Genomic DNA, 14,023 nt, shown 5'->3' with positions numbered 1-14,023 from the left:
TTCCTAAAGGCAGAGTAATAGCCCGAGGGCTTTTGTCTGCCTGTTCGTAACACACTTACTGAAACCTATGAACGGGTAAGGGAAATCAGCACTGATTTAACTATCTATCTTTGTCACACAACTATTTGGTAAATACAAGGAAAGCTTAGCAAGGATCACTTTGAAATTTTCTAGTATTACCATTTCTGGCATGCAATCCTCTCTCTGATCTAAAGCAGAGACCTAAAAGCAAAAGTTCAACATCTAAATAACCAAAACCCATAAACAGATTATTTATGTTGAAAGATTTTAATATATGAAGTCAGCATGTTTCTCATACTTTTTGACGCATATCTAAGGCCTGAGTTGAAAGAATGAGGTGTATTAAAGATTTCTAGACACAGACCAATAAGACATTTAAAGCTTTACTGTCCTGTTTGAAAACAAAACCTCACTAGTTTTCCCAGGATGAAAATCAGAAATACATTTGAAAGGAAAATTAGATGAAGGAAAAAGCAAAGAAGGCCTCTCCCTGCAATGCGTCCCTCTTATGGGTGTTCAGCAAGAGTAATATTTTCCAGCCTGGACTACGTAATGTTCCATGCCATGATTTCCTGGTTAGTAGCAGACTAGCAATGAGCAATTAACTGGTACAGCTAACTAGGAGCCCAGTGTCAGGACTTTACTCGTGCAACAACAACTTCCTTTCAATTCTAGATTTTGCTTGGAAGTTCTGAAAGTCTATTTGACAAAAAACTTCCTCCCCAAGTGCTTCAAAGATGTCTATAAATTAAAAAAAAAATCCAAACATTATGGTGGATCACAGGAAGTCTTCCTTAGCTTCTAAAAAGTTACACACTATCTTGCTGGATATTCAGTTTCAACAACTTTAAGATGTTTTATTATGGACAACCCTGCTTCAAATAAAACTCTGAACAGGACCTCAAGTTGTCCAAGACCTAACTCTAAAAAGTAGTGAAGACAGATAAAAGTGCCAAAGACTGAGAAGACAGATCTTAAATCTGAATTTTAAAAAAAAAAAAGAAGAAAGGCAAGAGCCAGGACTACTGCAGCAGCACCGTGATGGAAATCAGTGTGTTATGAACCATGGCTTGGATGTTCTCATCCTGTGATGATATCTACTCTTCCTGCAGAAACAATCCAGCTATCTCAAGCCTCCCCTACTTTAAAGCAACATGGGACACATTTTGAATGAAAACTAACAAAGATGCATCCACAGTGATCATGAGGCAATTCTCCCATACCAAAGGTATTCCAAGATTGAACCTGGCATTACAGCTTCTTTTCTGCAACAGCAACAAAAAACGCAATTTTCAGCTAAGCTCCGTTATCTTAAATGAAAATGTATGTTGCGATGCTGAGAGGAACAATCATTAGGATCACTTGAACAAGCAGACCTGTTGTATAACACTTAGCAGAGCTATAAACGAAAGGATAACTATTTAGAACAAAAATTGTAGAATAATTCTGATTTTCTTCAATGACGGGGAAAATTAAGCTCCTTAGTGATGTTGATTTTTGTTTTACAATACTGATCCAGTCAGTGGACACTGGAATTATTTTAGTTTGAGAACTAAGAAAGTGCCTTCCAAGAGCAAAACCAGTCCAAGGTGGATTGCAAAGCCATTAACTGACATCCATTCGCTAGAACAAACCCTGACAAAATAATTTTCAACATAAACACTGAAAAGGAAACAGATGAGAATGATCCTTAAAAAAGTGCTTACTAGAAAAAACAAAAGTTGGACAATTTCATCAACAGTCTTAGAGGAGGAATTCTTACCTAAAACAGTGAGCTCCGCAACTTCACTTTCACGTTCTCCAACCATATTTGTTCCAACACAAACATATTTGCCAGCATCATTCTTTCTGGTGTATGTGATCATAAGCTTTCCTCCTCTGATCTAGGACAAATCAAGAACAATAATATGAACTAACAGTTTAAGAATATTTATTAACTTGAAAAGGGTTTTGCTACAGATGATGAAAAAAACAAGCTATGAGTGATTTTCCAAATCATACAAAAAAGTGAAAAAATTTTACTACTAATGTAGTGTCCTCCCCTTACGCAAAAAGCTTGCCTCTTAGTTTCACATCAGTATTTTAAAGCCTTTCAGATTTAGAACCCTATTACTCTTTCCTTCATTCTGTATAATGTAACACTGGCTGTTGAACAGCCTGTTTAATGCTTGTTGGCCAGAAGGACTACAATTCCTTCCTATGCACTACTGCAGTTGGATATAATCAGGTGGAGAGTAAAAATTAGCACTAGACATAAAACCCATTTTCACATCAAGTGCTGCAATTACTTTTTCTTGACAAGAAATACGTGTACATTATCCTACTGTTGGTCATGCTCATTATTATTCATGAATTTTGTGTTTGTTTTTGTTTTCATTTCTAAAGGAAGCGAAGGAAATTTTTTATTCTTTAGTTCTTCACCTTTAAATAAGTCATTTTAAAGGCTGATAAGCAGCTGGGCAGAAGCAATTAAATCCTTACTGGGAAATGAATAACATTCTGCGTTTAATTCAGAATTCACTTTTCAGAAGATAACAGAATTCCAGTAACCCCCAAATTAGAAAACATACTTCCCCTTTGTGATTCCAAATCTTATTATTTTATTTTAAAATATATATCAAATGCACATGAAAATATCTGATTTCCCTTTAAAAAGTGTTTATTCTCCCCTTTGATTGACGAAATGGTTGAATAAGTTTCAAAGTTCACCAAAATGCAGCAAAATTTGTGTAGGCAACAGAATATGTACCATGTTTCCTTTAATATACAGAAACGTGACTTGATTACATTAATTACATTTTTAATGTACTTATGAGTCAAATCACATACGAAAACCACTGCAGTTCAAGGCATGGGTGGAAGTAAACAATAAATAAAAGCCACATACGAAGCCACATGAAAGGGTCTAATATGGTCAGTGACACGGAGGACGCTGTTCCTAATATGAGGTGTTTTGCTCCAGTTCCCTACAGCTAGTAATCTATCCCTGAAAATTTGACATTTTGAGCAGCGCTGGGATCTTATTATCATTGTAAGATGTACACACACAAAGATGACAGTTATTGAGATAAACGAACATGCACATGTAACGTAGACAGTGTTGCATACAAATTTCATGTTGTTGCCTTTGGCACTCGTGTGAGAACAGAAAAGATATGTCCTTTATCATCCAGATATCTAGTAATGCTGAAATTTCAACGGGGACTGGAGGCATGAACAGTGAAAAAATGAAGGTGACCTGCAAATACACGTTTTTTTAAGAATCTGTTTGCATTTTTAGATTGTTAACTGCCTGAAATAGTAAGCATGAGAAGAGAATGCAACATATAAGTAAAAGTCTGTCTATATCTATTTCTGTTTTCCATCTCCCTAAATCACAGAAAGCTATTTATTTCCAATTAATCTATGCAAAGGATTATAAAAACAATTTCTACATGCAATTTGGAGCATTTCTATATCTAGGTATGTATGCAGAAATATATACTTCTCATGTATATCAATGCTGAATGCACTGGATTTAACAAAGAAATGTATTTGCATATCACAAGAATTTGCCAGCTCAGCTGATGATTTCAAAGCCATGTAAACTGAAAGCATGATTTTCACACACATCTTAAGAGTTTAAGTCCTACTGAAATGCAGCAGCACTTGTCCTCTCTGTGATTTTGGCACTTCAGAAAATCGGCTTCGAACTCATTACAATATGACACAACTGTATATTTTGCACAAATTGTAACTTCCAGCAAGAACTATCCCGGGAATTTCTTCTAGGAACCACAAGACCCTCTTCAAAGCACAGATGGAGAGAAACATTACAGCAGAAACATTGGAACAACGAAAAAGTCATTGAAAGTTGCTTTTCTTCCAAGTTATTCGAGATTTACAGAAGAAAGAAGAGGCAGGGGAAACATTCCCTCATGGATATTGAGACAGACTTCCAAAGATGTGAAATGCCTACTGAAGGAAGTCGTGCTTCCAAGATGGAATTCTGAATGCATTTAGTTTATTTTTCCTAGGGGTTTTCCTTTGTTGATCTTGTTTGTTTGTTTTCCTTAAAACAGAAGGGTTTAGAACTTTAGCTACAATAATGGCTATGCCACATTAAATTGTGATGAATTACACAGTTACAATAAAATATATTACAAGTGCGTGTGGAATTACATATGTGTGTAACTAGAGCATTCACAGATGGCTGGAAGAAAGCGTTCTTCCTCTGTTGGGTCACTACCCAAGTTTTCCATTAAATTTTAACAATTAGGTACCCAGCATCTCAGTAGGATTCATCAAGCCCTTCTATTAACAAGACATTGCGAATCAAATCTGTAGCTATGACAAATTTACGTTCTCTATGTGCAATGTTTACTACTTCTTTTTCTCAATAGGAAATCCTAGAAATACCTATGGACTGTAGACCAATGGCTTTAACTAAGTACTCAAAGAAATACATGCATGTGAATTTTTGTAGGAACACATCAAGAATCACTGCTACATTTCTTTGTCTTACTAAGTTCATATCCAGTATTTAGAGCAGTAAAGAGCCAAATCGCCTTTGGGGGCAGCATCTGAAATGCTGCAAATTAGAATAATTAATAGTCTGTAGATACTTAATCATTAATCAGGGGGTTTTAATTTCAGTGGTTTGGCTCTTCTTCTCCTATTTGTGACCCTGCCCCCAGGATACGCCAGCTGGACTTCACGGTAGTAAATGATATAATGGTTTGAAAAAATGACAGGCAGTGTAACATTTCATCTCCAACCTCCAGAAGAGCTGTTACCATACTGAACACAAAGAGAAGTCCCTTCTTCCTAGTAAACAAGATATAGCAAACAGTTTTATTACATTACTTTGCGTATCATGGGAAAATAATTGCTTCACTAACTGCCAAAGCCTTAAGACCAATTTTGACAAGATGAAAGTAAGTATCATATTTCATTTATACATAAATGATGCCAAGGCACTTTATGACTTTTCATGCCTCTTCAAGGTTTCGCTTTGTTCTGTGCCTACCAGTAAATTTACTAGGGCTGTGCGAGCAGAGAATACAAGAACAGCACTGCATACAGATGAGAGAAAAGGATTGTGATTAGCGGTTCACAGATGATCTTCAGGTGCCTGTCACAAGTATGGATTGTTGTATGTCTGTTAAGAGAAGATGTGATAGCATAAAGACTCACAAGGACTTATTGAAAGCTATTTTCTATGACCTGCCTGCCTGACCATATTATGCTCCTCATGAGTAAATTGTTCATTCAAGCAAGTCCACTTCATTTATTTCTTTAAACAATAGTCAGAGATGTTCGTACAGAAAACTCCAGGCACGCAAAGAGTTAACTAGGTCCAAAGCTGTAAATTATGGCCACCCAGCAGCAAAAAATCATATACAAATAATGAATCAACTCGGTCAGCCAATAAATCAAATCCATAAAAACTTACCCAAGGGTTCTACAGCATAACACCAAGTATTCAGTATAGCTGTACGCATATATATATACTTATCCTAAGACCATATTTCATGTACCTATGCGTGTTGTGTGTGCGTGTGTAAATTTCTCTGTCTAAATCCATTCCCAACTGTCAGCATTAGGAAATATTTTGATATATGTGGGTGATTCATTTACTTTTCCCAGAAATGTGATATGAAATATGAGAAAGAATGAAGTTGTGAGAAAAATGCTTAGGAAGTCCAAATGAAGCTCGTAGCTTCATTCTGCTTAATCAATGAAATCTGCTCTGCTGCAAAATAATTTTAAAGCAAATTTAAATTCACAAGAAAATGAAATTCAGACTGCAGAGTAAAATATTGACCTCTATATAGGCAGGGCTTCTGCATATGTAATATCACAAATTTCACATATTTCAGTCTTTTACAGTACAGCATACATAATATTACTTTTTTTTCAAATGAAATATGACAGGCATGTGATATTAACCTGCCAGACACAATCTGTGCTTTAAAGCAGTACCATCTGACTACAAATGACAATAAAACAGTTGAAGAACAAGGTGAGTACAGGCAATTGTAATTAATAGTGTCACTGATGGTAGATACAAATACAATGGAGCTTTTATTTCTTAGTTAGGAAACATAAAGTTTGCTCATTCCCCTCTATGCGATATAGCATCTCAAAACAGATTAGTATACCCATATTATGACTTAGCATTGCAGCATAGACTGTAAGGCATGGAATGTCAGCAATAGAAAACAACTATTTTAGTGATAGTTGAGTAAGAGTATAAATTAATAACTGTTTTAAATTTTTATTTCAAACTGTGTATAATTTTGTTCAAGCCTTGTGAATCCCATGTACTTCTCCCTACCTACAATAGCATGCTTAAATATCAGACACTAGACATCAAAACATGTTTGGAAAAGGTCTTCAACAACGATTAAAGTTCATTCTTGTTCAGCTTCAAAGTTCAGACTGAGGACTCTCTCCCGCTTTCGATTCCATTCTTTAGGACCTCATCAAGGTACATGATGCCTCCTCCAGTTCAAACACACAAAAAATTCTATTTGAAACTAGTTTAAAACACACTTTCAAGTGGTATTCCCATGTCATAAATCTGTCATGACAAAGTGCAAGTCAATTATTTCCTCCTACCATACAGACCAACAAAACAGTCCTGCAATGATGACAGGCCTGAAGGTGGAGTCTATAAAGGATGGTGTACAATACACAGGAAGATAGCTTTGCTTAAAAATAAAAGATAAAATGACAATAGATTCAAGCTGCTGCTTCTGGCTCCCCTGCCAATCCAGCCAAGATACATCAAAGTCAGAATCGGATTCAAGTTTGCTCACAAGACTGCCTTCCCCTCTTTTATAGCCTCGTTATTAATGGCTGTATCTGCAAGAAGATGGATATCTACAAAGGCTTGTGGGTTATCTGTATCCTGAATTGTTTGGTGACTTCAGAGGGAGCTGAAGGTTATTCAGCACTTGGCATTACCACAAGACACCAAATATTGGAATTACTGTATGTATTTGACACTTCGCCCAACTAACAAGATCATGGAATCAGCCAAGACATATGCAGAATGCCATTAATCAGCTTCAGAAAAGAAATATCCATACCTCAGTATATACAATTTCCAGAAGTTTAGAACTGTAACAGTCCAAAACTTACTTTCTACAAACATTTGGCTATTGTTAATCACAAAGGAAGATTTAATTCAAAATAGGCCATTTTAACTCACATTAATCAGAACTATTAATCAGAACTAATTTCTGATCAGACAGCGTTGTTTATATGAAAATATTTGAACCAGTAAAACACTTTCCTGAAATGTTTTCACAGCTACAGTAGAAAACATATACTATGCAATACTTCTTTCCTTATTATAAACCAAGATGAAAATCCTCCTACAACAAAAGCATCTTACGACTATCTTAACGGTCTTAAATCTGCTTTACCAAAATCTAAGAAACTTAGAAACTTAGAAACTGTTTTTCACAGTGCTATTTACCAAGTACAGAAACTAAACACAACTAATAGGCAACACATAAGCACATCATATGAATCGGTAAAAAATATATGGAACTAATCAATCTTTCTGCAACACCCAAAGAAAGCCCAACTGAGCCCAACATGGGAAAAATGACAATGACAATATTTCTGTAAAAGTGTAAATTTAACCTCATGCATGAATCTCCCCTGGATGCAGTGGTGCATTATATGGCTTTCAGTGCAATCAGTGACTGAAATCAGAAATACGAGTGAACTTGAACTGAACCTGGTGTCTGGTATGTCTTCATTTCTCTCCCCTTAAGCAAGATGCATGATTTGAAGTATCTGTTACACAGGAATTTTCTTTTAAACATCACCACCACCGTGTTATTCACACACCTCCAAGGATAAAAATCGAGACCAGCTGGGGTTAATTTGCCACACAAAATCTCTTGGTTTTTAATTATGTTACCTAAAGTATCACAAATGTAAAACAGAAAAATAATCCTAGCAAACCACAAATCTTAAAACATCTAAAAAATTCCTACCTGGTAACTATAAAAGAAACAACATAGCCCAAATCTACAGAGGAATTTAGCAGCCTGTTTCCCACAGAGAGGGCCTACACTGCAAAAGACAAACCTCAAAGCTGCCTTGCTTTTCTAAGACTGGAGTTAAGGTTGGGAGGACAATGATGTGCTTTAAGAAAACTCAATATCATGGGCTGTATTTCCTGAATAGGAAATTTTCTGCTTTCCCCTAAGGAAAGAGGAGCTGTGCAGACCACAAGTCTCCAACAGCAGAGTCCTAACTTTCAACTTCAAAGCTTAGAAGCCTGAGTAGATAAAACTTCACTAAGACTTGTAATCTGATGAAGGACATTTCTCAGGGTACAGATCTCTCACAGCCATCCTGCCAAAATAAGGGATTTTTCAAGGTCCTCATATAGGGTTTTCTAAAGGGAACCACTCAGGACTCAAGTTATCAAGAGCTTTGAAGCAATCTACTCTGGGTGAATGTGCTCCAGCAGGTGGGTTGGACTAGGTGATCTCCAGAGGTGCCTTCCAACCCCAGCCATTCTGTGATTCTTCTACAATGAGTCCCCCAAGAAACTGAAAGGCCTTTACCATACAAAAAAAAAAAGGTTCTCCTAGACTTAAAGGTACAATTGTGAAACAACAGCAACAAAAAATATCACTGTCCTGAGAAGAGACAAAAGAAATAAAGAATTATTCAAAACTTTTCTCTTGGCATGGGTCTGTGTAGCGGGTCATTATTTTCAGCTTTGCCTTCAGTTATTCAGTGACCTGAGTTGCAGCAGATTTCTCTCAGACTCCCCCTTGTCTCGAGGAGAGGGCACATCCCCTCCAAGACCGGCTGCCCGCTGCCGGCTCCTCACCAAAGGGGATGCGAATCCCAGGCGCCCGGATCCTTCCCGTGACCGTTGTGCTTCCTGCACTCGATGGCCTGTGAAGGTTTCCCCCTCTGGAGCTGGCGCGGCAGCTTCCCAAGGAAAAGAGGAATTTCTGCCTTCCTCTGGGGGTAAACCTGAGCCCTTTATGGCACAGAACACAAACTGGCAACCAACATAAGCAAAATTTGTCACAGGTGGCAAAAATGTAGTGGATTTTTTCATACATTTCCAAGTTGGTATTTTCAGTTTTAAATTTTGAGATAGATTTGACTTCTCATTCAAAACATTTTCTTTTGAATCTTTACAAATGAGTTTACTTCCCAAGAATTGTTGGCACTACCAACTATACACTAGAAATACACAAATATTTTGGAAAACGTAACCTTGAAAAAATAGAAAATGTTTTCTAACATAACTAAAAAAACCTACTGATTCTCTGACTTTTGACCAAGACGATGTCACAGAATCACAGAACGTTAGGGATTGGAAGGGACCTCAAAAGACCATCTAGTCCAATCCCCCTGCCAGGGCAGGAACACCCAGATGAGGTTACACAGGAAGGCGTCCAGGCGGGTTTTGAATGTCTCCAGAGAAGGAGACTCCACAACCTCCCTGGGCAGCTTGTTCCAGTGTTCTGTCACCCTCACTGAGAAGAAGTTTCTTCTCAAATTTAAGTGGAACCTCTTGTGTTCCAGCTTGAACCCATTACCCCTTGTCTTACTGTTGGTTGTCACCGAGAAGAGCCTGGCTCCATCCTCGTGACACCCACCCTTTATATATTTATAAACATTGATGAGGTCACCCCTCAGTCTCCTCTTCTCCAAGCTAAAGAGACCCAGCTCCCTCAGCCTTTCCTCATAAGGGAGATGCTCCACTCCCTTCATCATCTTTATGGCCCTGCGCTGGACTCTCTCCAGCAGTTCCCTGTCCTTCTTGAACTGAGGGGCCCAGAACTGGACACAATATTCCAGATGAGGTCTCACCAGGGCAGAGTAGAGGGGAAGGAGAACCTCTCTCAACCTACTAACCACCCCCCTTCTAATACACCCCATGATGTGTCATGGAAATGAGACCATGCTTCAAAAAAAGCATATAAACCAGGGCTAAACTTCCATTGCATTTGTCTCTGACTCAGCCTAAGCTTACTAGAACTCTAACTTCTATACTAAGACTATGCTGGACATACAAAGTTGTAAAAACATTAAATCTTTCACATCATTTGTGTAACATTTTTTAAAAAAGGAACACGTGCATCACATTGTTCATTTTTCATGAACAGTTAAACATAAAAGTCATATATTTACCTGCCGCATTTCGCTCTTCCATCAGCAATCACTGCAGCTCTTGTGACTGCAGCACATGCAAATCATAAATCACAGATTTCCTTGTATTTTTTGTGGTCTGCACACAAGCTTTGTGCTAGAGGACTGAGGTACAAACCTGCAGTCACAGGCAACCACAAGCAAATCTGATTGTAACTTTCATTTTTTATTGAAGGAACACTGAAAAGTCACTGGGCTAGACATTTCAGCTACAAACAAGGTCTCTGCTTGGAAAATTTAAACTTAGAACAAGGAAGAGAATGAACAGAGAGGTAAAGATGAAATTCCCCAATTTTCCCAGCCCACATGGCAGCCCTGCGTCACAATTTTCGGTTTTGTGCTCAACTTTAGACCCTCGAGATAGACTCGAGAGGCAGTGAGTGACCTGCAGATCTCAGTCTATTCACAAATGTTCAGCCCTCTGCTGCCACAGGGGACTATACAATATAAACTGATCTTTAGCAATGGACAGTGAAGCCAGGAGCTACTTGAAGTCTCTTTTACTTTTAAAGTAACTCAGCACAGGTTGCAATCAAACCAAACAAAGCATCCACTGTTCCACTCCATTCGTACTGGGATCACTGCTCCCTGATGCTCAAGACATTTCCCATCACCAACCTTTAGCTATGATACCCTCCGAGAGTTGCTGTTTGCAGGTTACTGCTGGGCTTGCCACTGAGAAACACAGCTCCAGTGTCGGCAGGAACAGGCTGCCACCAGTTCTGGTCTTCCCATTCAGCCCTTGCCTTTGGAGTGGCGAACCGCTTATTGCTCAGTGTCTAAATGGAAGGGGTTACACTGCAAACAGCCAAGGAGACTGGAGAGGCTGAAGCCTGAAAAATGGTGCCTCTCTCCTTATCTGGGCGGGGGGCTGTCCGAGCTATTCAGGGGGCTCTGGAGCCCTGCTGGGATAATTGCTTCCTTTGCAGCAGTCTCTTGCTGTTCCTCTTGGATGCCATGGTGAGTTTAAACTCCTGGCATAAGTTTTGTTGTTGTTAAAAGAGTATTGTAAACTGCACCAATGGAAAAGGTGGAGAAAAACCAAGCAGCTGGAAGAAGGGAAAAACTGTTCTGGACACTGGAAATATCAGCTGCTCGACTTTTTCCATTTGTATTTACAAAGCAAAGTAAACTACAATCTAGCTTGCCAAGTTCTCTATGGAAATCAGTGTCTTCTGTTTGTGGCAGTTTGTTATTAGTGGAATGGGCTTGTAAAAATGGCAGAGAAATTGAAATTACTCAGCACTTTAATTTTCCCAGTTTTTCTTGTGGTTTTCTTTCTATTTTTACACTAGTACTATCCTAAAATAAGTAAGAAGCTTTGATGTGTAAAAACACATAATGAATAGGAAGTTATCTTTACTGAAAACTAAAAGTGTTACCCGATCAGATTTCAGTTCCTTTGCTACAAATTACCTTTTTTTATGACAGCAACAGGAAGTTAAAAACTGCAGTTGCATTCCCATGGTAAAACTTCCTCCCTAAAAACAGCCACACTACACTTCTAAAACAGACAGAAACCCAAATGTTCAGTCTGAAGTAAACACTTAACTTTTAAAGACATTACTTTTTCTTCACCAGCTACTTAGAATGACAAACAGAAAAGAAGATATAAATATGTATTTAAAGGACTCATCTAACTTAACATCCTGGACAAATTTTTCAAAAGCAGATGGCAAAAGTTAGGAGTCCTTGGTTGCTGGGTAAGGTAAGGGGCAGTCAACACTTCTGACTATCAGATGGACATGTTGACATGTCTAGATAGTCAAATTTGCAATTCCACTTTCAAAAAGCTGGTCCTGAATGCATCGCCTGTAGCCCACGGCATGCAAGACACTGAGTGCCTTCCTGACCCATCGGAAGCCATTGACAAACAGGACGTGTAAGGGCTGCCCTCAGCTGGAGGGTACTCCAGCTCATCACTCCTGATGTACTGTAACTCAATCAGCGCCCCAAATACGCAAAAATATTTCTAGGAAAAATATTTATGACTAGCATTTCTCTGTGTTGTTCCCACTACTGCACATTTTTCCTTTGCTGGCTTGCCTCCCATGCTGATGCACCTTAAGGAAAGGTAAGGAAAATGATGCAAAACCACACACCAAGGAATGCTGGGGAAAGCTGATGTATGTGAAGAGGCATAGAAGACAGTATTTAAAGGACTGTCTTGATAGCATCTATGCAAACAAAAGCTTTTCAGTAAGCTTCCTTAGTTGTCTTGCCTACTTTTCCAACACAAACAAACATTAACAGGATCAACCACTATTGCAATATGTAACCAAATTTCACTAGGACACATCAGTACCCTGATGACTGAACCATGGTATAACCTTATCGAAAATCTTGCTAACAGCAAAGTTCACTCTTTTTTATCTCAGAAGATACATTTGTTCCAACACAGATCCACTGGTTTTGCTTATTTATATCCAGAAAATGTAAAGAAATTATACGTGCTACCCTTGCAAATTCATTTTTAATTGAAGACTAGTAATGGGGGTTTCAAATATTAAATACAGAAAACTTTCAGAAATTAAAGAAAAGTTCTAAAAACCGTCAAGTATGATAAGCATAAAACCAAAATTGTCAGCTGAATGAAGACTTCATCAATGATTGTTTTGGGTTTGCATAGCAAGGTTTTGGTAGCAGGGGGTGCTACAGGGGTGACTTCTCTGAGAAGCTGCTAGAAGCTTCCCCTGTGTCTGATAGAGCCAGCACTAGGAGCTCCACAAGAGACCAGCTGCTGGCCAAGGCTGCACCAATCCGTGATGTTGGTAGCGTCTCTGGGATAAGTTATTTCAGAAGGCTGGGGGGAAACTATGGAAGAATAACAGCAGAGAGAGGAGTGAGAATATGTGAGAGAAACAGCCCTGCAGACACCAAGGCCAGTGGAGAAGGAGGGCAGGAGCTGCTCCAGGCACTGGAGCAGAGATTCCCCTGCAGCCCGTGGTGCAGCCCATGGTGAGGCCGGCTGTCCTCTGCAGCCCATGGAGATCCACGGTGGAGCAGATGCACCTGCAGCTCATGGAGGAACCCACACTGGAGCAGGTGGATACCTGAAGGTGGCTGTGACCCCGTGGACACATGGTGTCCAGCCACGGTCAACTCACTACAGTCCTTTTTGGTGCCCAATGTGGGGCAAAGGAGGAAGAAGCCCATTCTATCCCTTGCCTTTTGAATCACATATTTAGGAGTTATTATTAAAATCCACATTTATCGCACAATCAACGATCTTCACAAACTTCACTGACATTGACAAAAATAATTCCCCACACCAAAATGAAGAGAACATAATTACAATAACGAAGGAAAATCGACAATTTACACACAATCCACCCCTTGTCACTTCACCGCAATTACAACCACCAAAATTCCCGACAATCATTCTGCTTTCTAACATTGTTCAGTGTTTCTGTATTTTGCATTATACTATTAGGCATTATACTTCATGTACTTCATACAGACTTTCTAAGACAGGCATATTGTTAACTCTTTTGAAGAAAACAACAAAAAACCAAAACAAAACAACAAAAACCAAAGCAATTTCTACTGAAAATGGAAGTCAGTCATGACCAAGAAAGTCAGAAACTCAGAAAATGTTTGATATAGATGGAAAAAAAGTGTTCTGATGATTCTCTTCACCTTTCACACAGTTTTATGTGTTACTATACATTTGACAAAAGTGCCATAAAACCTTAGGAAGTTTCATCCTTTGATGAGATCCACTTTCAGGCTGTTTTGCTTTAGTGGTTTCAGTGGATTGCAGTGAAACGCTACATGTTGTCCCCAGATCTAAACTTTGGCAATAAATGTTTGCTGG

The 14,023-nt window shown here is 38.7% G+C and overlaps 1 protein-coding gene across 1 annotated transcript in view; it reads right to left on the bottom strand.

The window, feature by feature from the left end:
- The window catches only part of ROBO1 (roundabout guidance receptor 1), a 313,646-nt gene that overhangs the window by 83,101 nt on the left and 216,522 nt on the right, over positions 1 to 14,023 (bottom strand). Inside the window, exon 4 of the mRNA XM_065628684.1 lies at positions 1,784 to 1,904. Coding sequence (XP_065484756.1) covers positions 1,784 to 1,904 — 121 coding nt within the window. The remainder of the gene's footprint in view (positions 1 to 1,783; positions 1,905 to 14,023) is intronic.

Source organism: Caloenas nicobarica, chromosome 1 (assembly GCF_036013445.1).
Source record: "Caloenas nicobarica isolate bCalNic1 chromosome 1, bCalNic1.hap1, whole genome shotgun sequence".
Taxonomy (NCBI): Eukaryota; Metazoa; Chordata; class Aves; order Columbiformes; family Columbidae; genus Caloenas; species Caloenas nicobarica.
The sequence above is the reverse complement of the archived record's forward strand: the minus strand, read 5'-3'. Positions and strand labels throughout refer to the sequence as shown.